Source organism: Uloborus diversus, chromosome 4 (assembly GCF_026930045.1).
Source record: "Uloborus diversus isolate 005 chromosome 4, Udiv.v.3.1, whole genome shotgun sequence".
Classification (NCBI taxonomy): domain Eukaryota; kingdom Metazoa; phylum Arthropoda; class Arachnida; order Araneae; family Uloboridae; genus Uloborus; species Uloborus diversus.
The window spans coordinates 133,682,489-133,707,788 of record NC_072734.1 but is presented as its reverse complement, the minus strand read 5'-3'; the positions used below and the strand labels follow the sequence as shown (position 1 = coordinate 133,707,788).

The window sequence follows — 25,300 nt, the reverse complement described above, 5'->3', positions numbered from 1 at the left end:
AATTTCAAAGAGCTATAGCAAGCTTGTTATTTGTGCTACAAAAAAGAGTTGTAAATACAAAAGTTGTAGGAAATTTTATGTTCTTTAAACTTTACATTTAAAATTTTTTTCTAAGTTGAACTATTTCGGAGATATTTTGGAAAAAACAAAAAAAAGTCATAAATTTTTTGTGGTTTTTCGGCCCCCAAAAGTTCTCCCGGGGTCTTTCGTGTTGGATAAAACTTGGTTTTTCCATGTCGGCACCAATATGCACAAATTTAAAAAATAAAATCTTTGACCCCATTTTTTTGCAAGGTAAAATGTATCTATTGACTGGACTATATGTGTTTGGTTTCAGTTGCTACATTTGTCCTATAAACGTTCAAATATCCTGAGGTCATCTCTTCATTTATTTACCAATTCAGCTACGATTGTTACCTAAAAAATATTTTTTCTTCTTTTAGGATGATCGCTTTGATGGGAGGAGAAGACAGTTGGGTGGCTAAATGGCAGAGAATCAGTGAGTATTACTCTCTCTCTCTCTCTCGTCTAATATGAAATGTTTCGTTTTCAGGAAAGGCACCAAGCTCTATACCAACTGACAAATAATGTTTAGTTCAATGATGGAGAACTTGTGGCCTTAAATTTTTGAAACAGTCACTTCATCGATCACAAAGCAAAATTATTAAAAATCATGAATATCAAATCTGTCGAAATGCTAATCTATTAGTGGTTGATAAAAATAACTTGGAGCTCGACTTAAGATGTGCACTGGCCGAAACTACGCCTATTAACATCAAAAAATTATCAAAACTAAGCAATACCATAATATCAACCGTCTCATTGACTACTTCTTGACTTTATAATAAACTAGCTACATTGCCCGGTCTATCATGAAAATAAAAATTGTATCAAGTGATTTATGCTCAACAATCAGGGTTAAATAAAAGATAAAAAAACGTCATGGCAAAATTTCCCTTCCTAACAATGATGTTTTTAAAATACTTTTAAGAAATAAAAAGGAAGAGTTGGATTTAAAAAGCGTAACCATGGAAACATAAAATGAAACAAATTTAAGAAATTCAAGTGTGAAAGATACAGTGGATTCAAAAAGCGTAACCATAGTAAATGCGAAAATTAAATGGTTAACAACTTGAATGGAAATGGAATTTTTCGAACTTGATTTTAAAAAGTCTTGTAACTTTTTTTCCTTTGGAGTTAGAAGCTTACTTTTTCGACCAAAGATCGAGTTAGATCTGGAGTAAAAAATGTCGCTTTTTCGAATGGTGTCAAAAAGAAAACTGTGGGACAATTTCTTTCACTTTTTATTGATTTATTTAATGAAGAAAGTAGTGCCTAAATTTCAGCTAAGCCTAAAAAAATTCGAGCTAAAAACGCAAATAACTCCCTCCGTAATAAAGGTAGAGTATTGGAACAAATTCCATAGAACGCGGAAAATTCTACCCTTTGTAACGATACGTAGGGGAGACTGGGGATACTTGATTCCCACTTTAGTTTTCAATTTTTTCCCTCTGCTGCAAATTATCATTAAAAAAAAAAAAAAACGTGAAGAAAGGTAATTTTTTCCTCTATCTGACAGTATTTTTTTAGTTGAAATGAAACAGATAGTTTTGATAAAATAATTTTTTTTTTACATTTTAACAAAGGGATCATGTATCCCCACATCTAGGGATACATGATCCCTTCATGGGGGATACTTGATCCCACTGAGAAAATACATAGACTTTTCATTAAATCGGCAATTTATTTATGGATTTTAGTTTTCTACATAATGTTTCTAAAAAAACACAATTTCTAATTTTCTTTATTACGTTATAATAATGTGAACACAAAATAACATACTTTCAAATTTCACTAGACATTTGTAAAAATGTACACAACTTTCATGAACTTATGATGCTTTTGATCAGTTACTTATTATTCAATACAGTTGTGAACATAATACTATATTTTATAAATAAAACTAACAATTTTTTTAAAGTAGCGTAATGAAGCTAAAATTACAACAAATAAAAAAATATAGGATGACAAGCACGAAAATCATTTTATTTGCTTCTTGTCTTGCAATAATAAAATTAAAAGTTTCATCATTTGAATTAATTTTTAAAAAGGGGGAAGAAAAATGTAAGTATCAGTGCACTCATAAAAAAAGAAAGCCAACTTAAAGGTACATGTTTTCAAAACCTGAGAAGTCAAATGCAAACAGTTCGTTTGTTGTAGTTCTTTAAGTTCCACTCAACCCAACTGAATGTGTGCAGCTTAACACATTTTGGTCAATTTTTCAGGAGAAATTGATTGATTAAACATATTTCTTTTTCGCTTCAGAAAACTTATTTCAAACTCTAGAAATCCAACTTTGCATTCTATCCGCTAATGGGTCAACATAATGGGCAACTCACTTTTTTGTTGTCAATCTAACTATAGTAAAATCATTTATTTTTTCTTTCAAACAAAGATTTTGACACCTATTTCAACCTATTCAAGCTCATTTGGCTAATCAGGACATGATTCATCAGTAGAGTTAGTTTATGTTTAGATGTTTGAGGTGTTATGTGGGTTACAAGTGCGAACTGATATTTCAATTGTTTAGCATATTTACAGTAGTGATTGTTTAAATCTATCACACAAACTTTGATTAATTTTATTATGTTTAAATGTTTAAAGTTAATGTCAACTAAGTAAACAACATTTATATTAAAGTAAGACAAAACAACGTAAGCAGAAGAACAAATTTGAAAATTTACAGCAGACACGTGTTTCGGCGTTACAGGGAACGCCTTTTTCAAATGCAGAAAATAATGGAGCTTATGGATGAAAAGACATCCGACAAAAGCCAAGAGCAGATAAGCATGCAGCTTAAAAGATAAAAACAGCGGATTAGCCAAACACCAATGACAAAGTTATCTGTTGGGATTCGAATCACTCTTTTGATTTTAACTCTTATCAGATTATCCAAAAATGCCCCAATTCATCAGATCTTGACTTTTGGGAATCCTTTCATATTTTGAGGAACAGTTCTAACTTAGTTAACGATCTTAGTGCAGTTCCATATTTTTCTAACATTTGGCTCCCATATCTTTAATACTGTCCTTTTCCCATTCCCCCCCCCCCCCTCTCTTTTCCCATTCATTTTTATCTATCTTCCTTTGTTTATTTTTACCTTTTTGTCTTGATTGACACCCCCCCCCCCCCATTTTCTTCTATTTATCTTTAATTTTTCCTTTTTTTCGAATATTTTTTGTTTCTGTTTATTTTATTTCATGGTTTTCCATTCAGCTTTCCTTTCTTGCGGTTCACGGTTACTGACAATTTCTTTTCTTTTTGTTTAAGCTTCTGCTTAATCTTTATCCAATTGAATTCTTTCAATCTGGGTTCGTACCTAAGAGAAAAGCTCTTGGCCTTTGCTTGCATTCCTATTGGTTCCGGATCGGTTTATAACTTTGTCATTGGTGTTTGGCTAATCCGCTGTTTTTATCTTTTAAGCTGCATGCTTATCTGCTCTTGGCTTTTGTCGGATGTCTTTTTCATCCATAAGCTCATTATTTTCTGCATTGAAAAAGGCGTTCCCTGTAACGCCGAAACACGTGTCTGCTGTAATTTTCAAATTTGTGCTTCTGCTTACGTTGTTTTGTCTTACTTTACTGTTCAGCACAAAGGTATTTATTTATCTTATCAACATTTATATTGTCATATGGATACTTGATCCCTGGGATCATGTATCCCTCTAAACGAAGGGATCAAGTACCCCTAATATGCGATTTTTAAAAACATACTTGTTCTATTATTAACAATCAGTGGCAATTTACTAAAAATATATCTCAATTATTAAAGACTGTCTATACTTTAACATTACACTTCGGAATTTTTTTGAGTTGTATTTAACGGATAATGTAAACTTCGGAATGCTTTCCTAAAAAAAAAGTTTCCCTTGTCACATTCAGACGATCATTTCTTGAGCTAAAACAAAATGTTGCCAGTTTTTATGTACAAGTATAACGTTAATATAATTGTCAGGTTTCAAATTTCTACTTAATGATTTTGGTACATTTTTGGCTATGGGATCATGTATCCCTAGGGATCAAGTATGTCTAGTCTCCCCTAATATTAATATGTGCAAGTAATTTTTTACCCCCATATTTGAGAATTTATGTGAAAATTGGGCGTAAATTGGAATAAAACGAGCTGATGTGTGCATCACATGACTTCCTTTTACTGCAATTTAATGTCATTTTCTCATTATTGGCAGTTTTAATATGATTCAATAGTTTACTCTCTAAATATCACCAACAGTGGCCAAATTGAAACCAGATTTAAAAAAAATTAAAAAATAATCGCCAAATTTGTCGCTAAGTTGGCGACAAAACTTGACGACCAAAAGACTGGCGATATATCGCCAAGTGTCCGCCAAATTATAACATCATGTGAGTTTACATCGAAATTAACAATGATTTCCCCCCAAAAAGGGGCAAAAGACCCCCTTTGAAGTATACGAATGCAGCCAAAAAGAAAGGTGCACAACTAGATCCCACTAGGAGTCTATGTACCAAATTTCAACTTTGTAGGACATTCCGTTCTTGAGTTATGCTACATACGCACATACATACGTACATACAGACGTCACGAGAAAACTCGTTGTAATTAACTCGGGGATCGTCAAAATGGATATTTCGGGTGTCTGTACGTTCCTAGGCACATATCCACATGTAGCCAGGTTGAAAACAAAACTAAACATTCATTTGGGGGTGAGCAAAATGGAAATTAAATCCGATTTTTGGGTGAAATTTTTTTCGCGAATACAATACTTCCTTTTTTGTAAAAGGAAGTAAAAAGAACTACTCGTCGATTTTTTTTTTTTTTTTTTTTTTCGAACTGGTCTGCAAACCTTTCCGGGACTAAAATAAAGATATTGTGAACATTTCAGCGAAGTCGTCCGGGTAGTTCTCGAGCTTTGCGCATTCAAACAAACAAACGCTTTTTGGAGACTTCATTTTATACTATGCAGAGATTGTTAAGAAAGAGGTGTTTTCTTGATCCGACCAACTAAAACTAATGTTAAAGTTATTATTTATTAACGTAACTTTTAGGGAAAAAATTCAATGGCTAATTTATTTATTTATTTATTGGGGGGGGGGGGGTGATTGCTCGTTCCCGTAGGGCTAACAGCCTTTAAAGGGTTGGGAACCACCCATTTACGAAATATATTTCGCGATTTAACACCTCAGCAGCAGTTCAAATAAAACAAGTACAAGTCATTTGAAATTTCGTACGGCTAGCAATTTGGCGCGATTTGTTTTCTTGCGAAGTTTTTTGTTTAATAAATTGGAGCGGTTCTTGGTTGTAGTTCAGACAAAACATGAAACGTTTCGATAAGCCCCACTTTTAACAGTTGGCGCTAGAAACAAATCGAGCACCTGTCCCCACTGTGGTTTACTTGTCCAGGCTATTTATTTGTTAATTGTTCGCAAAAAAAATTTTTTTTTAAATTATACTTAATTTTATTTTCATAAAATCAATACAAAATTGGCAATATTAGAGGCCAGAACGTAGGATATTGATTTATAAATATAATCGAGTTTTTAAAGTCAATTGGGGGGATGAATAGTAACTTGGGCAATGCAAAAAGAAAAAAGCCTGGCTATCGATCTTTGGAACTTATTCCGCGAATTTCCTTAACCATAAACAAGAATGGGTTGTTTCTAAAAAGCAATGCGCTTCGACTCCCTCCCTATTTAATTATAAATATTTAATCGCATTCATCTCACCCTCTTCCTTAGGAGCTTAAAAAATAGTAAATGATTATTTTCGTTAGCAGGAAAATTTTTATAACTAGTAATAATCTGTGCGATCAAACGTTGAGTTCCGTTAACTAGTACTTTCCTCCGACTGCATGCAAATGGGGAGAGCTGGCCTCATTAAATCCGATTGTGCAATTTTGAAACTTTAACTATCGAATCTGGAGAGGAAATCGGACGCGGTATTTTGGGTCACGACAAAATACGCCATTGTAGTACGGTGACAAAAAAAGGGGATGATTGATTTGCTGAACACTTCATTAGGTGTTAGATTAAATGATAAACATTACGAAGTGGGTCCTCAGACGATTGTCTTCCGCAATGAGTGTTCGTGATTAATACACGTGCGTAATTGGTCCTTATGCGTCACACAGTTTTATTTTTCAGAGAGAATTTTGTTTCTAAATTTAAAAATATATTACAATTTGTATAGAACTTTGAGATTTTTTCGTAACGTAAGTGGACCAGTTAAGTTTACTTTTTATATCACTAAAAAGTTTGAACTTTTATTTTCCAACGATGTATGACACGTGTCTTATCCAAAAATGAAGATAAACTGTGAAAAGTTTTTTTTTTCACTCAAACATGTTCGATGTGCGCGCCTTTCGTAACGCGACACACATCTATAACATACATCTTGTAGTGTTTCACTGTCAATTTTCCGTAATGCTACACACGTGCTATCTTTCAGTTCTTAAGGCAATGGTTTTGTATGAACACTGTCTTTGACGAAACCTCATAAACAAAAATCACATGGGGTTAGGTTTGGGGATCTGGCTGGCCAACACATAAAAGGTAAATCATCATCACCTGCACAGCCAATCAATTAGCGTTGCGGAACGTCAGTGGCGCTGCGAAATGTGTGTGGGGGGGGGGGGGGGGTAGTGCGGAGCGTGCTCATTTAATAATAATTATTTCAAAGTAAAAACCATGGCTGCGGAGTCAATCTCATTTTGGGGGAAAAAAGTCAGATTCGGGACTTCGGGAGGCGAAGGTTTTTAATTCAGACTCGAAGTCGGAATCAGTCCTTTTCAATCTAAGTCCGCAATTCTGCCATTGTTTGCGGAGTCGGACTTATTTTGGGATAAAGGAATCGGCATTGGAGTTGAAGACTTTAATTTTCCAGGAATCAGTTATTTCGCCTCCGTTTCTAAATTTTTGCCAAAGCAACGGAGTCAGAGTCTGAGTCCAACTAATTTTCGGGTTCAGGAGTCGGAGTCGGGAGTTGTTCATCAAGAGCTATTGCCAACAAAATTTGTTTGAAGTAAGTACACCTTTAAGTTCGGGATCTATATTGACTTTTTTTAGTTAGCTAAAGGATTTAAACTGTTAAAAATTAAACGGAAAATTGTTCAAATCAAAAATATATTTTCTATAAATGCTCTTCTTCAAAAACTTTTTCATGCGAAATTTGTTTGAAACAAATTCGCCTCTAAGTTTGGAATTTATATTTGCCTTGAATTTCAACGTAGAGGCGCTAATGATACGATTTTTCGAGCTGTTCAAAATTGAACAAAAAATTGTTCAAATCAAAAAAAAAGGGGGGGGGGGGAATGAGATGTTTTTTTGAATGTAAGTTTGTTAGTTGAAATGAAGTGGTTTTATTCTGAAGTGGGAAAGAGAATTTAATACTACTGCCACTCCACCCAGATAGTAGCCACCTAGCGGCTTTGGTACTGTTCCATCTGCAAGTACGACCACTTTGCACTAGATTTTAAGCCTTTGGACCTATTGGTGACCAAACACGCATGTCTAAAACAATTTTCAGCTTCTCGACAACTCTTCCAACGTACAGTCAACTAACTCTCGGTAACTCCAATATTCCTTCATCTCAAAGTTTTCATTGAGTTCCAAACTCTTGAAAAGGCTGTGAGAACTCCCCATAGCTCGTTCTGCCAATAACTCGAAGGTTTCGGCCGGTCCCTTGTACATCGAGTCATCGAGAGTACTAGAATTATTAACTTAGGTATTGGAGCAAACCTAACCTGGCAGCGTTGTGGTTCGGATCTGTGTAAGCTTTACAATCTTGCCAGGTTAGATTTGCCCCAACTATATCGATACATTCGGAATGCCGGGTCCACTGGTATCTGGTTTGCTGCGTAGCTTAATCGGCCCCTTCTAAAAATCATTCTCCTGCTAGCTTAATATACGCCTTACGAAGTGCAATAATGAGCGCATTAAAAAAACAGAAAAAGCAGTGTGGGAGATGGAGGGGGGCGATCTTTTACCCTCCGCGCAGCCGATTGTTTGAGCACAGGCCCAGCCTCAAAGGGTTGAAGAAGGCCCATTGTGCCGTCCCGCAGAAAGGGTTATGACAGGTTCCCCCCCCCCCCCTCCTCACTCTCTCTTTCTCCCTTAGAGTATAAATCTCCATTTCCGCTTTTGTCTCCTTCCGTGGTTCGTCGAGGGACCGTCCCCTGACCTTGACACTCATTTTTTTCCCGCCGCGAAGGTTGCAATATTCAAGGACTATTAAGAGATGGCCCAACGTGATCTTCTTTACGCGTGACGAACTCTTTGTTTTGTTTTTTTATACGTTCATTTCTCTCTCGAGAGTTTTGTTTCGGCCGTAATTTCGCTATTCGATGAGAGAATGGTGACGTTTCAGTTCAGTTTCGCTCCACCAGTTATTCGACTTATTGAAGATTACTATGCCCTAAATGATGGATACCTCAACCACGTGACCTTCTGTGCTTTGTAATGAAAGTACGATGGGACCCGGAGAAAAGATCATGAATTTGCCATTGGTTTCAAATTTTGTATGGGAAGGAGAAGAGGCAATGTTACATTAGTCGAAGTTTTTTTTTTTTTTTTTTTTTTTTTTTTTTTTTTTTTCTAGCTTATTTATTTTTATTTTGTAATATCAGGTCATCAAAAAGTCAGTTTCTCTTATTCAACATTTTATTTGTTCTTGTGTTTTATCATTTGCAGTGTTCCTAAACTTGATGACAACCTTAAGAACATTTCTCTACACTGAAGAAAAAATAAAAATTAATTTGAATTTTTGACCTCTTGAATTCAAATTATGTTTTTCGCAATCACGAGTGTGTGTGTGTGTTTATGTAGGCGTGTGTGTTTATGTGTGGGGGGGTATGTGTGTTTATGTGTGTGGGGGGTATGTGTGTTTATGTGTGTGTGGGGGTACGTGTGTTTATGTGTGTGTGGGGGGGATGTGTGTTTATGTGTGTGTGGGGGGATGTGTGTTTGTGTGTGGGGGATGTGTATGTGTGTAGGCATGTATGTTTGTGTCTGTGTGCAGGTATGAGTGTCTGGGCAGTGGTGTGTATGAGCGTTTGTGTGTGGGGGGGATGTGTATGTGTGTAGGCATATGTGTTTGTGTCTGTGTGCAGGCATGAGTGTGTGGGTAGTTATGCCTACACACGTACACATACCCCCTACACACAAACACACATACCCCACACACACATAAACACACACGCCTACATACACACACACACACACTTGTGATTGCGGAAAACATAATTTGAATGCAAGAGGTCAAAAATTCAAATTATTATTTTTTTTTCTTCAGTGTAGAGAAATAAAGTTCTTAAGGTTGTCATCAAGTTTAGGAACACTGCAACACTGGAATGTATGTGTGTGTATGTGTTTGTGTGCATGTGTGTACGTAAGTGTATGTATGCGTGTAAATGTAGAATATTGACGCAACCTGGAGACGGTTTTCGTTAAAGGAGCAGCATCGTGAGGCGGCCGGTCGACGGTGATGCTGCAGAGGGTGCTGGCGGGAAAATAAAATGATAGCACATCAAAACAGTCAAATGAAAGCAATAAGCAATCGTGATTGCTCAATATATATATATATATATATATATATATATATATATATATATATATATATATATATATAATTAGTTTTGTATCAATGTCTATGGGACCCATTTCTGCCGCTTTACGAATTACAAAATTTGGTGTCCAGAAGTTGTTTCTCTTTGTTAATTTGTTAAACAGAACCTTTATGAAGATATGTTTTGTAACATGCGCAAAGCATTTTCTAGCTATTATCTGGATAACACCAGGGATGTGGAAACACTCTGTGTTTTATGAGCATTTGCTTCGGACTTCATATAATCTTATCCACATATCCAAAAACGCTCCACGAATCTGGGCGTCTATTTTCTCTCCTTTTATACAATTCTAAAAGATAGTTTTCATTCTATTTTTTTAATTGCATACATTTTTTTTTCATTCATTATATTCCTTCACATATATTCCGTGAGATGACTTAAGGTAGTTAGTGTGTTAAAATCACAGAAATTTCAAAAAAAGTAAAGAAATAATAATAATAATCTCTGTGTGTATATATGTTCCCTATACAAATCCACAGCTTAGGTCGGATCTGGACCAAATTTGGCAGAGGGGTATTTGGGTACCCGAGAAGGAACGTAGGGGGGGGGGGGGTCGAACGCTAAAAATGATCCGAACCGTTTGAATTTAAACTTTAGGACCGGAAAATGGAGTTTTCTTTTAGCGTCAAGAAAATTATCGAGAAAAAAGATCTGTTGCCATTTTTTTTTCTCGAATATGGACAAATGAAATTCTGGTTTTTGTTTTGAGGCTTTTACTGTAATCGGAGGATTTAAATTTTTTCAATTTTTTTTTTTTTTTTTGTCCAAGCCTGATTGTTGAACTCGCGTCACTTGACATAACTTTTATTTTCGAGGTGGACCGTGCAAAGCCGCACGACGCAGCTACTACTAATAATAATAAAATAAATCAAAAGTAGAACGATCTGAAACGGTCTCAAGTAAATGCCCTTTTCATTTTCATAACGTTTATATGGAAATAGAAGCAAATAAATTTGCAACCAAAACACCAAAGCCTAAAAAGACAATGAACAGTACTTTTACCCCTGATTTCTATACACAGTAGGGTTAAAGTTACAAAATGAAATCTCGGTAATTCAAATTAAAGAATAAATTAATAATTTTGCTTCAAATCATTCATTATCTTCTTGAAATTTAAAAGAGATAAAAGTGATAAAAAAGAACATAGTGAATAAAAAAGCAAAGACGCATCTTTGACTTTTTCGTATAAAACTTTTGTGAAACGCTAGCCGTAAAATTGGAACGAAGGTTCTCCCCGGTTAGCTTGCATACAACTTAAACATAAGTAATTCAATGTCTGAGAAAACAGAGCAAAAATAATACATAATAATTAAGAATAAGTATTGAGCATAGAGTTATGTGCGCATAAAGTATTATAATATAGTTTAGCTGATGGAGAAATATTCTAAAAATTCGATATGCAGAAAACGTATTACCTAATATGGCGAAGGCCGATTTGTTAAAATTAAAAAAAAAAAAAAGTAACTTTTAAGGTTTAATTTATGCAGAAATTCCGCACATTCCAATTTTACGGCTAGCGTTTCACAAAAGTTTTATACGAAAAAGTCAAAGATGCGTCTTTGCTTTTTTATTCACTATGTTCTTTTTTATAACTTTTATCTCTTTTAAATTATTATTAGTAGTTATTATTAGTAGTTATTTAGAAAAGAAAACCACTACCTTATCCACCCTGTATATTAGTTTACCTCGTGAGCATGATCAATGTTAGCAGTGAAATAAGATTTACAGCGAAAGTTCGTCGGGTTTCGATACAAATGTAAGCTCGCTCTGAAGTCGACGTTGGTATTTGTGTTTGATTTTTCTTTCCCTCTTATGAGTTAGTTTCAGAAAATGGGATTGATGTTCTGGAGAAATGAGATTAATGTATTAATGAATAAACCGCCAATCTGATGATTAAGTGAATGAAAATTATGTATTGAAATAATTTAACCTTACATTTAAAGATGGTGATAATTTTGCGAAGAATACGATCTTTGCGATCGTTACTTTTTCAGGGGCACTATTTTTGCACCTTTAATGGGGTCGTTTCCAAAATTTTAAAAGTATTTTTTTCTGAAAGAGCATGCTTAAAAACATAGGATTTGACCATTTTTTAAATATTTTAACTAAGTTTAATATTTTTAAAAAATTATTTAAATCGCCGCGCTTTCAATGTTTATGCTTCTGTCCTATGACATCACGAATGATGAAATGCCATTCTGTGTTGCCATTCGCAGAGCAAAATATTTAATTCGAATCTTTACTCACGCGTATTGGCAACGATATAGTTGATAGCAAGCGTAGAGCGCAATTTTAATTCGCTTCTTGATTATCATGACGTGGAAACGCGGTACAATGATGCGCCAAAGAGCATCATTTGAAGAATCGGACGTTTTAAAAAATTAATCAAAAAATAACTGTTGGCAAAAGAAAAGAATTTTCTGGGTCCGCGTTTTTTTTTTTTTTTTTTTTTTGCTTATTCTATCAATTTTAGTGACCAAAAGTACTACTTTTGACTGCAGGAAACAACCCCATTGTATCCACACTGCTTCCTTGCTCGCCTGTTAAATAATCGATGTTTTTGCATAATACAAAAGAATGAGTAATCGTACTTTTGTGCCATATACGCATCTTAAATGCATTATTTTGAGACCCTTTTTATGCCCCTAAAAGTAATTGTTAAAAAAAATAAGAAATTGCACAAAAATGTAAAGAGATGTGGTGCTTTTGTCAAAACAAAAATATTAAATATTACGTAATAGTACCTTAGAGCAGCGTTTCTTAATTTCTTTTATAACCCTTTTCAATGTTCACTTTTTTCGTGGAACCGCTGCTTTTTTTTTTTAGTATGCTTTGAATGTAACATTCTGAGGGTGGTTTTTTTTTAATAGAACGTGACATTATTTCAAAAATTAATTCAAAATTTAAAAAAAAGAAAATCCTTGAAGAATTTTAAAAAAAAATTAAGAGTTAAAAATTTAAATAGATAAGAGCTACTGATCTGCACTATCGCGATGTGCTTAATATTAAGCTTTGTGGATGGAAGTTCAAATTTCAGGCCAGAATCAGCACCAAGCCCGTTGTGGTATTTACTTTTGTCGACACATATGTTTGAAACCACATTTCTTACACAAATGAAGTTGTAAACGATAAAAGTGACAACACGTCGTGACAATTGAAAATAGTTATCTTCTAAATTGTATCAGAATTACACAAGCTGCAATAAGTTTAAATTTCTGTTCCAAGGACCCAGTTCCTTGCACCAACACCAGTTGTTGTTCTGTTCCAGCACCAGTGTAGCTAGAATTTAATACCATTAATAGAGTAGTTTATCCATTCTATCCGGGTTGCCTTTGGTCCTAGTTAGTCCGAATAAACGAGCTTGTTTTCTATTGCGGTGCAGCCCAAACAGCTGCTGGATTTTTTTTTGGGGGGGGGGGGGAGGGGATTTTTTTTGGGCAGATATGCTAATAGTTTTTTCTTTATTCATAAACGAGACATGTTTTTTTTTTTTTTTTTTGAAATAATTGCTTTAACCGATGAAAAGGATCGTTTAATAAATTTGAAGTCGAAAACCAATGGAAACTAATGTTGCAAGAACAATGATGGTGTACGGCAGAGGTTCCCAAACTTCAGACCTCCGCGGATCCCCTCCGAAAAAATTACGAACTTCTCGCCCTCCCCCCTCCCTTCCCGGCGCGCGCGCGAAAAAAAAAAGACGTTAAATCTATTTTTTTTTCTAATATATTTTTACGCTTTTTTTTTTCTTTGATTTTATTTATTCATTGTTCTGTATATTTTTATCAATGCGTAGTGTGTTTACTTCCGAGAGTTCCGAGGATGGGGGGGGGGAGATGATGCATCCTGCATGCACTTAATCAAGAACTGTTTTAATTTCTCATAAATGTGCTTTTCTTTTTGAATTAAAATATCCTTACTCGTCCTTCAAGCTCAATTATATTTGACGTTTTAACTGGATAGCACCGCGGAACCCCCGGCACGGACTCATGGACCCCCGGGGTTCCGCGGATCATAGTTTGGGAACCTCTGGTGTACGGTAAAGCTCCAGATTAACGGTCGCCAGTCGCCAACGGACGACCATTTCATTGAAAATGGCTACCAAAAAAATCAAGTTTTAGTCGCCAAAAGTGATGCCCATGCGTTTTTTTATTTATTGAAAACCATATTCATTCATTATTATTATCTTGCTACAACAACATGCTTCCAATCCTGGGACGTTCAACGCGTCACTCGATCCCACCTTGGCAACGAAATTCGGAGCTAACTTCTTTTAGTTTATGAATTTTTTTCGCTGATTATTCTTATTTGCAGTGAGAAGCAAATCTTTGTTTCTTTCTTATGAGGCAGTGTGAAGCAAAGGGATGAAAGTGGCAAAACTAAGAATTTCGAGATAACTAGTGAAAATGTTGGGAGAACCCCTTCTCTGTCATGGGGCAGGGGATAGTACTAGTAGCTCTGGTAAGTGCTGTTATGGAATAAGATTTAGAAAAATATTTAAATGAAAGTCTGCTTAGAATTCTAACTTTAAACGCGTTTTACTCAAAACTTTATAAAGTCCACTTACATCACCTTATTTCTCTCTGCCTCATATACTTTTTTAAAAATGGCTACCAAACGTTAAACGTGGCTGTCATTTTTTGTGACTCTGATAGGCAGTATCTATTATTCAAAATTCCTAGCTGAGAGCTTTTGTGTGATGGAACAGTCAAGTTGACTTGTTCAGTTCAGAACGTTCTTCATGTTCTTTCAGATCTTGGAGGAGACTTTCCGCCGCCCAGGCGTAGCCTTGACCTCTTTCTCAAATAAATCTCATACTGTAGACATTACTGAAGTAGGGGGTGGGGAGGGGGGAGGGGGGTAAAAGCTACATCTCCGTGACCAAAAAACAGTTGAGCTTGCATGCATCAGTGATTACGGTTTCTCTCCTTTAAATTACAAAGTTCTTGTTTTGATATCGTTTTCGCCTGTTGCATTGCTGTTAAGACAAAATTACACGTTCTTTGTGCATATTAGTTGTGCGAAATCGATTTAAAAAAAAACATTGATGTTCAAAATTAAAACATCGATGGCATCACGATACATCGTTCCCAAAAGCATCGAACTTTTATATATTCCAACATAATAAACACTGAAAAATATTTTAATGCTAGAACTAAATTTACTGTAATCAATTTAAAATCAAGAAGATGTTTGAATGGGGTTGTTTCCTTCAGTCAAAAGTAGTACTTTTAGTCACTGAAATTGATAGAATAAGCAAAAAAAAAAAAAAAAAAAAAACATGGACCCAGAAAATTCTTTTATTTTCCCAACAGTTATTTTTTTATTAATTTTTTTAAATGTCCGATTTTTCAAACAAGGCGTGGTCTTGATGACGTCACAAATGATGCTCTTCGCAGCATCTTTGTACCTCGTTTCCAAGTTATGATAATCAAGAAGCGAATTAAAATTGCCTTCTACGCTTGCGATTAACCACATCGTTGCCAATACACGTGAGTAAAGATGCGAGTTAAATATTTTGCTCTGTGAATGGCAACACAGAATGGCATTTCATCATTTGTGATGTCATCGGTGAGAAATGTAAACAATGAAAGCGCAACGATTTAAGTAATTTAAAAAAAGAAAAAAAAACTTAAACAAATTATTTAAAAAACGGTCAGATCCTATGTTATTAAGCATCTCTTTCAGAAAAAAATACTTTTAAAATTTTGGAAACGACCCCATTGTCAAAGAAAAGCTAATAGTAATAATAATGCTCACTGTTTATTAACATTTCAAATTAAGTAATGCAAAGGGATAATTGACTTTTTAGAATGCAAAAAAAATGAAACATCAATACCAATTAGTTGTGTTAATTTCATAACATCTTTTAAATTTCCACCTGAATAATACTAAAACTGAAAGTAACTTATGTATTAATTGATGCAAATCAATTGGAAAAATGTAACAATTTTTTCGAAGCTGATAACATGCACACGCAAAAAAGAAAGTAAAGAGGAGAAAAGGAAATATATAATGCATAATAAATTATTATTCTTGTGCAAGGGCTTCCCAAACTTTGTAGCCTGTAGACCCCCTTTCGTTGTACAATATTCATTGAGTATCCCTGTCATTAAAGTGTATGAATACTCGTAGTTGCAATTAATTGAATTTGATTAAATTATTTATACATAAGTAAAAGAAAACATGGCATTTTGAAAAAAAAAATAGGTATAGGGATCTTACGATGTTTAACTTTTTACAAAACCTAAAAATCAAATTGGACAGAAACCAATAGGTGATGAAACGATTTAATTCTATACCAAACATCGAATTGATGGGAAGAGAGAAGGTTGTTTTAGCCGGTGCAATTTCAATATGTTGGTGTTTGATAGCTTGAGACGAATGTCAAGTTCAGCATCTCGACTGCTTCGGTATTTAGTTTTGATGGTTGCATAGATTGACAATCTGGATTTGAATAGGTAATCTGTAGTAACTGAAAGAGGAATACACTTTGCATTTTCAAAGACCGGGAAAAAAAAAAAAAAGTTTCCCAGACAAAGCAAAAAATGGAGCTAAGTATCAACCTGGAACTGGAAGGTCGAGTTCAAGGTGCAATCTGAAGTCAAACATTCATATATAGCAAGGTCAGATGACTGAATAGACCTACTACATCACGGCCTAGGGTACCCGATTTTTAGGGGTTCCCAAATGGCTAAAAGTGTTTTGGTTCGAATCGATTATTTAAAGAAAAAGAAATACGATTAAGATTTTCTCCCGTATTCATTTCCCTTTTCTTCAGCTTATTTATGGTGTGGAATGCTTAGCACATCAACAAATGTTTTGAGTTCAGCCCTTGATGTCTGCATTTCTTGTTTCCAGTGAATGTTTGTACATACTTATAAAGTTTTATTCCATGGGCCTGAAACAAGTCCCTGATGATTCAGATGGCGATCGACTGCTTGTCTTTGTCGCAAAGAAAACGGTTATATTTAATTGGGTCGATCCATGCATGATCTTGCAGTATTGTTTCTCGAGATGTCGGGAAGTAGTGCTCAAAGGACGATTCATTACTTCGAAGTTTCTCACGTTGTATTCTGAAACAAAGAACTGCTTGAAAGCTTCACATTACTTTTCTGTAAAAAAAGTCCTTCAAAGCTGGAAAACACGCACTTAACTCTTCTCAACAGATTCAGTTAAAATTTTTTAGTTCATTTTAAAAACATGGTGCATTGAAACTTCTTTATTTCATTAATTATTTCTTTTGATGTTTTTCCCAAATATTTTATTAGGTGTTTTTATTTTTTTAATCATTGTTGTTCTTGTTATTGTATAATTGAATCGTTTATTTCAGAAACCCGTCAACTGACATTTTTTTCAAAACTGACGTTATTATAAAGGGTGTTTTTTTATAGGTAGAGAAATTTAGGTTCAAATAAAACATAGTTAAATGTTGTTAATTGCTATGAATGTTGCTTTATTCGAAAGATGATTCTTTGCCATTTTTATTTAAATATGATTTCTGGCATATGGCCACCTCGGCTGACTCGGAGAAAGTCTAATCGGAAAGTCCAATTTTCTTACTTTTTGCAGCAATAGAGGTCGTATGTCAGTACTAAGGTGGCGAATGTTCTCTTCCAAGACGTCAATCGTCTGTGGCTTATCGGCGTAGACCAGAGACTCCATATAGCCCCACAAAAAGTAGTCTAGCGGTGTTAAATCGCATGATCTTTCAGGCCAATTCACGGATCCATTACGCGAAATTATTCGTTCACCGAACGTTTCTTTCAATAAATCAATTGTGACGCGTGCTGTGTGGCATGTTGTACCGCCTTGTTGCCTATTCATGATGAAATGGCAAACCGAACTGAACACAAAACAAGTGACAGCTATCAAAATGGCACACATATCAAACAGTGTTGCCAACTTAAAGTTCTATGCCTCTAAAAAAAACACCCTTTAGATTATGAATTGCCAACTTTTTAGGCACACCGCCTGATGCAAAAACATGTCAAATATCAAGCATTTTAGGAGACTTTAATGGGTTTTACTTTGTTTTGAAATCTCTGTTTATTGCAGAAACCCGTCAAGTGAAATCGCATGGCGCTTTCTGCAGCAAATTTCGTGTTCGTCATGCTTCTTGTTTCGTTTTTATAACGATGAAACTTCTAGGAGTCGAATTCAAAAGAAAAATAGGATTACCTTTTAAAGTATCCACTTACGAAGAGTTTTATTTACAACAACATTGACCAAGAAAAAGTGGTTACTAAGCAGTTTATTGACGGTTTAACCTCCTCAACATTCACATAAAACATCTCACATATTCTACAGTTCCGGAGCTGTCAACAGTGATCGCACGTCCATCTGGAAAGATAGAGATCAACAAAAAAAAAAAAAAAATCAATGACCTAAAGAAGTTGGCGAAATATACTAAAGGCTACGAATATGTTTTTGATGAAATCCTCCAGTGGCCTAAGACCCAAGCCGCCTGCAACATCGAGGTAGTGTATGAAGATGAGTAGAATAAAAACTCAAACTTCACGCTTGGCTTATATGGGTCATTCTTAAAAAATTGTAACTTTTTCTGTCACACGCCTTTTACAGTAAACATTTTAAGGAACAATTCATTTAGCAGTGATTTTTAATTTCATCAAAAATATTCTAAGAATCTATTTAAAAATGCCAACAATTTTTTAACAATAATTTTTATTTTTGGTTCACAATATGTGAATTCTCACCTCCGTGGCATGTCACACAACTTGTGTGACTGTTTATGTTGCTTAATAACTCGTTTAATTAAAGGTATATACTTATTTTTTCATTATTCCTTTCACAAATGCCTCAAATACTAATTGTTTAAGTATATTTAATTTTTTAATATTGTGTTTTAGTTCGTTTTAGAAGTACAAGAAGTCATGTCAAACAATGAATTCTCACCTCCGTTACCTAAACACAAAATGCCATTCTTCATTAACACGTGGCAGTAATGACATCAAATTTTATTTTCTATGATACAAGGGAGCTTCCTTGTTTATTTTCAGCCATAGTTAAAGTTGTGAGATTTTTGTCGAAAACCAAGAACATTCATTTTGCTTTAAAAACTTAGTGTGGTTATTCTAACTTCTCACCAGGGGCGGCAAATAGGGGGAGCAAGAGGGGGCGGTTGCACCCCCAAATATTTTGCGCAGAATATTAAGAAATCAGGAAATTCAATTTATCTAACGCGCAAATCAGTGATCATATGCAATAGGAAGTTAAAAAAAAAAAAATCTGCAGATGATCTTAAGTAAAAGTTGATGAAACTCGAGACCTGTCCAGCCACGAGAAAGTGTTTTTCGCTATTTGGATAAAAACTTTGAAATTCATGAATCATTTTCAGAACTTTCATAATAAAAAAATAGATGGAGAATAAGTTTGTTTCAACTAAAGAAGAAATTTCCTCATATGGTTTAAATGCCTCATACTTGTAAGTGCAGTGTTAAGATGATGCTTCTGCTTCCAATGTGAAAGGGCAGTGCAGTGTGATCGGCCCGATTTTTACGAGAAGTTTCTTGGTATTTTGAGTTCATTGTTGCGCTCATATTTTAAATATACGTTCAGTTAGTGAGTGAACATTGATTCCTCCTGTTAAGAGGCATATTTGAGCAGTTCAATACATTGTATACTTTCATGGAAACTTCTTACAAAAGACACGCTATTTTTGAAAAAAAATCGTGCATAAACAGATACTTTTGCTGGGTGAGGTACAAAATGATCTTCAAAAGTTAAAGCTAGAACTCTTGATTGAGCTCTTATTAAGAGCTTCTTGTTAATTTGGATTTATTGGACATATTAAAAATAAATAAATAAAAAAGTGACAAAAATCCACATGATGATGCAAATTAAGTCAAATGATTGACTCAATATTTTGTATCAAATAATAGATTCATTCAGTTTCTAATGAAATTAACACAAGATTTAGTGATAAATCTAAGTTCAATATTATATGTGCAGGTTATTTATTGAACAAGATAAATAAAATATTTCAGTTACAAGTAAAAGTTGTTGAACGAAGCAAAAAAGAATTGTTTTGCGAAGAGCCAGTGTACTTCAATGATGAAAAATGAGGACTAGAGCACAAATTTTAAACTTGCGCGTTTTTTTTTTTTTTTTTCAAGAAAAAAATTTTAAAGATGCGTTTTCTAACATAACTTTCTATCTTCAATTATTTTTTCACCGATTCCAATCAACTCAGCTAACTGTGAAGGATCATTTTCGTATCTCAGAAGGTTAGAGATTTTTTTTTTTTTTTTTTTTTTTGGTGCATGATGGGACAAGCAAGACTTTCATCTTCAGCTATACTGCCAAAGAGCATGCCACTGGATATTGACGGAATATAGTATCAAGATTTCCTCTTCTTCTGGATTCCAAAAATAGTGCATTAAAAATTTACTTTAGAAACGGTAGTATCAAGATCTTTTCTGTTATAGTTGACTATAAAATAAATTAAAAGTGTGGATATTAAAATTTGAATTTCTTTAATGACTTTACTTTAAAAAAAATGTACTCGCATTTTATTCCACACTGAGAAACTTCATGTTTAAAAAAACTCGACCCCCCAAATGAAATGTTGAAATGCCGCCCCTGCTTCTCACCTCCGTGAACTTGAATTTCAGGGATTTAAATTAATGTAAAAAAAAGTGAATATGTTTTCATACGCTAAACATGTGCAGGTTGTAGCATTGAAGAAAAAAAGATCCATGAAAAATGTATCTATTAGGCCTATATTAATGGAAAGATCCTCACCTCCGTGACAGACCTTATCGATGTCATTATTTCTGAGGTGAAAATCAATGATGGATGGGAAATACATCATTAATAAGCATTCTACTAAAATTATAAATTGCCAGTATATTCTCAAATTTACTAAATACTATTTTTAACATACATTTGAAACTACTAATTGGGCCCCTACTTTAATTGAGAGAGCTTAATATTACGTTCCCACTAATCATTAAAATAGCTGATTGTTTGTACTATTAAAAAAATTACTACTTTGACATCAAATTGGCCTCGATTTTTAAATATGAAAAGTTTTCTTTTTTTTTTATTTCCGTGAACAAGGCATTTTTTTTATTTATGAGTAAAATGATTGGAACTTCGCTATAATTACTTCTAGTGGGTAACACTTTCATGTAAGAATAAAAAAAAAATAGTTTCGAAATTGAAAAATATTTGCTTTTAAAAGTTACGTTTTCTGGAGAATGACCCAAATGCATAGACGATATGTTTTATGTTGTCTCGTTTGTCTTCGATTATTTCTTTATTTTGCGTTTCTTATTTAACTGATACTTCAATTTTTTCTTTGTTTAATAAATTTAAACATAAAGATAATATGCTTTTTACTTTCTTCTATATCTAATATATAGAAGAAAGTATTGGATTCGTGCAAATTTTCGAATTTCGAATTTTGACGGATTCGTACGTTTTGAGGTGTGCTGAGTCCATTTCGACCATTTTTGGAAAATGTCTGTCTGTCTGTGTGTGTGTATGTATGTGTGTGTGTATGTATGTATGTGTGTGTGTATGTATGTATGTGTGTGTGTATGTATGTGTGTCACGTCTGTGTGTGACCAGTTTTTTGTGGCCGCTCTACAACAAAAACTACCGCATGAAATCGAACGAAATTTTGTACACATATGTGCCCCTATGTGAACTTGTGCCCATTAGTTTTTGGCGCGAATTCCTCCAAGGGGGGTGGAGCAATGGGACGTTTTTCGAGTTACGCGTGCTTGCTATTCCTCAGGAAGTAACTGGCGGAATCAAACAAAATTTGGTCCGTATGTTGGTATTAACAGGAACAGGTGCTGATTCAATTTTGGTGTCAATAACTCAAACGGGGGTTGAGCTATAGAACGTTTTTTGTCGTCAATTGTGACTGCTGTATCTCAAGAAATAATGAACGGAATGAAAGAAAAATTTATCGGCAAGTAGCCCTTAGTGGGTATAAGAACTGATTTTATTTTTGTGTCAACAGCTAAAAAGGGGGGTAGCGCAATCACCCGTTCTTTTTTTCCATTTTGAGTGCCCTATCTCAAGAAGTAATGCTACGTTCTGGTTGAAATTTGGAATATATGTGAATCCATATGTAAACAGGCTCTGGTTTAATTTTGACGCCGATCGCTCCAAGAGGTGTTGATTTTTTTTTTTTTTTTTTTTTTTTTGCGAATAAAAATATTTTTATTAATGCAACAATAAGAAAGATAAATCGTAATAGATTGTCGTCTGCGTATTTCTCGTGATTTTAATTGCATGGAAATGATAGGAAATATTATCTCAATGATTTAAAATTTTTAACTGTTGCCATCTTATGTTTGTTAACAAATAAAATATTTGTAATTAATTCAAGCAAGGCTTTTAAAATAACTTTCAATTTTCGCTCTTTGCTTTGCTTTTGCAATAATTCAGACATTGGGATGGTCGTCAAGTTTTTGCATGTGTAATTTTGTTTTTGTTAGGAATATTGCTTCCTCGTCAAGCATGGGGAGGGATCAGAAAAAGGAAAAATATAGAAGAAAGTTTCATGATGGCCACAACATACTAGTTTATTTACACCCTACAACAGCTTTTCAAAATCAATATTATGATCAAAAACTTTTTTTTCAAGTAAAAAGTTTATTTTATTGCAGAAACCCGTCAAGTACAGAAGTGTAAAAAAAATTTTTGCAAACGAAATAAAATTTTTAGAACTAACTCCAAGCATTATTTGCTTTTGCAATGCAATAAAAAACACCTGAAAAATTTTCTACGCCAAATAAAAGCCTTTACTTATTTTAAAATTAGGAAGTTTTTTTTTAGTTTTCTGAAAGTTTTAAAAAGCGCACTTGTGGCGGGATTCTGAAATAAACGATTCAAGTATACTTCGTTTGGTGCGATAAAAATGATTTAAATGATTCTTTTTTTTCTTTTTCTTTTTTTTTTTTTTTAATTTCATATTGTTCATTTGTGCTTCAAGCTTGTTCACGTGTGAACAATTGCAAATATTTTTCTGTAAATACCATAGAGCAAAGAAATGTTTTTTTTAAAAACATTTTCAAGACATTCCACGACACAAAGAAAAGACTCTTCTGCTCGGAAACATTGGTAATATTTTTTTTGAACAATGATAATAATTAAAACTAAAATTTCACATATGCCCCTATTTCATTTTATGTAAAATTGCGTTTTTGCCAACAATGGTAAGTTTTTAATAAGTAATGACTCAAAAGATGCGAAATCGGGTAGATAGGTTAGAGAAAAAAAGTACCGTCATGTAATGCTTTTTTTTCGTATTAAACTAATAATGGTTCGGACTATGACCAAATAATCGACCAAACGCATAAGACAATGAAGATGGAAAAGTGTCCTATGTTTCTGGAATATAGTGTTTTGTTTGCGAGAGAAAACGAAATGTATTTTCAATTGATGCAACAGGAAATCTCCCGTCAGAAGTCAATCTGAACTAGATTAAACGGTTGGTTATATTTACTAAGTTCAAAATTCATTACAATTATGAGAATAGTTGAATAGTTTGAATGCTATTCAAAACCATAGAGCCTACGAAGCTGTTCTTTCCTTCATGATTCATATAGTTTTTGGCAAGATGGCTATCACTTGTTATAGACTTTTTAGTTAACTTTGTATTACGTTCAACTTCTTTTCTCTCTTTATTGATTGCACTTCATAAATTCCGCACCTCAAAGCTAGACTAACGTAAGTCACATTATCACTGCTTTTCAGGAGATCATAAAAACGTTTGTGTCGTGGTGCTTACAAGGGTAATATTAATAAATTATGTACCTCAAAGCTAGACTAACGTAAATACCATTATCACAACTTTGCAGGAGAGCGTAGAAATATTTGTTTGGTACATACAAAGGTTGAAACTCGCGCTCTTATAACACTATAGTTATTAATTATAAAGGTTTTTTTTTTTTTTTTTTTTTTTTTTTTTTTTTTTTTTTTTTTTTTTTTTTTTTTTGAATTTCGTTCTTACGGCTCAGTGAGGAATAAGGTTCTTTATATTTAAAGCAGTAATAACTTGAAAATCGCCATATTTGAACATAGGTCAGTTTGATCCTGAGGCACAGAATAATCGTGATTACAGTAAAATGTGAAGATTTTTCATTTGTAAAAATACGGAATGAAACCATTCCATAGGCAAGCAATTTTATACGTAAAATGCTAACCTTCCACTTAACCAAGTTCGCTATGACGTCTAAGTCCTTTGACTCCAGAATTTGTTTGGGAATGGGGGAGAAATGACGTTCCTGTGTTTTTTCCTTTACTCTTTAGCACATTTTAAGTTTGAGCTCACGTTTTAGCACATTTTACGTTTTCAAGTTTGAGGGAGCAAAAGAAAATACGTATCCTCTACGAGTCACGTTTCAGGCAAATGATATGCAGCATATTATGCCATGTCATAGATAGAACTAACATATGGACTCCTAGAATACCTTTTGCGCTACCAATTCTATTTAGAGCTCTGTGCTGGGAGAGGGGTTAAACTTTCGGCAGCGGGGTAAAAAGAAAAAAAAATGCTGATGACATTGACATTGGACTCTTTTTCGGGAGGAGGTCGAGGAACAGATTCCTTAAATGGTGGTCGCCTATTTTTAGCCCATACCAGAGGGGATCTCTTTTTCTCCGAGGTGAAGGTTCTCTGCATTTTTTTGTGCATTTAGTTGAAAGTTTGAAATGGAAGTGGATCACTTTTAGTGTTCAAAAACGATTTTGGAGCTATTCCTGGAAAAACTTTCGAGGCCTTGGTTCTGTATTCAGTTGCCCTGCATTTCGATAAGTGTTACAACGCTGTCGCAAAAGCAAGGTCGATAAAGAAGTCGACAGTTGTCATTCATTTCGTTTAGATGATAGATATCCATTACCGTTCTAAAAAGATAATCAAAATTCATAAAATTCGTACACGAGGGAGCTTGAGGGCGCCTTGCGCATGAAAGAATTTCCTTGCGCAGTTGAACAATTAGACTTTCATCTTGGTTGCGTCTAATGCACTCATGGCAATGTGGAGATAAAAAAATTTCATTCAAAATGTATTTATAACATTTTGCAGTAAGTTACCGCCCTAAGCATGGGCTAAGGCAGAAATACACCAGAGAGAGTCCGCTAACATGGTGTGGTTCAACTCGTACTGCTTTAATATCCAAGCTTTCCCTTCAATTTATGAGTTGGCAGGGGATAAAGGTGCCCAAAAAAATGAGTAAGTTACCCTCATCGAGTTTCCAAAAATTGTTGTCATAAATGGAGATTAAAAGCTATACAGAAAACGTCAAAGTAAGGTTGCCTACCTTTTTCCGGTCCCTAATCAGGGTTGTCACTGGCTTAAAAGTGCCTAAAAATGAGTAATTTACCCTCATCGAGTTTCCACATAAGTTATGTACAAAAATGTGGGTAAAAATATTACAAATTGTTACCCAAGCAAAAAGGATTCAATCATAGGGTTGTCGCTATTCGAAGTTTCAATTATTGTGCCCAGTGTCATCAAAAATCGTCATCTGGCCCTGCTTATGGGAGCACCTTGGAAGAGCAATTGTACGTAGAAATCCGCCTCCTCAAGATGTAAATGCGCTGAAGACGAAAATTACTGGAAAAGTGGAAAACCTTATTTCCCAAACAATGCTATTGCCACTA

At 34.3% G+C, this 25,300-nt stretch overlaps 1 protein-coding gene across 1 annotated transcript in view; it reads left to right on the top strand.

Annotated features, from left to right (window-relative positions):
• The window catches only part of LOC129220218 (transcription elongation factor SPT4-like), an 81,060-nt gene that overhangs the window by 52,598 nt on the left and 3,162 nt on the right, over positions 1-25,300 (top strand). Inside the window, exon 3 of the mRNA XM_054854584.1 lies at positions 444-499. Within this exon, the coding sequence (XP_054710559.1) occupies positions 444-499 (56 nt within the window). The remainder of the gene's footprint in view (positions 1-443; positions 500-25,300) is intronic.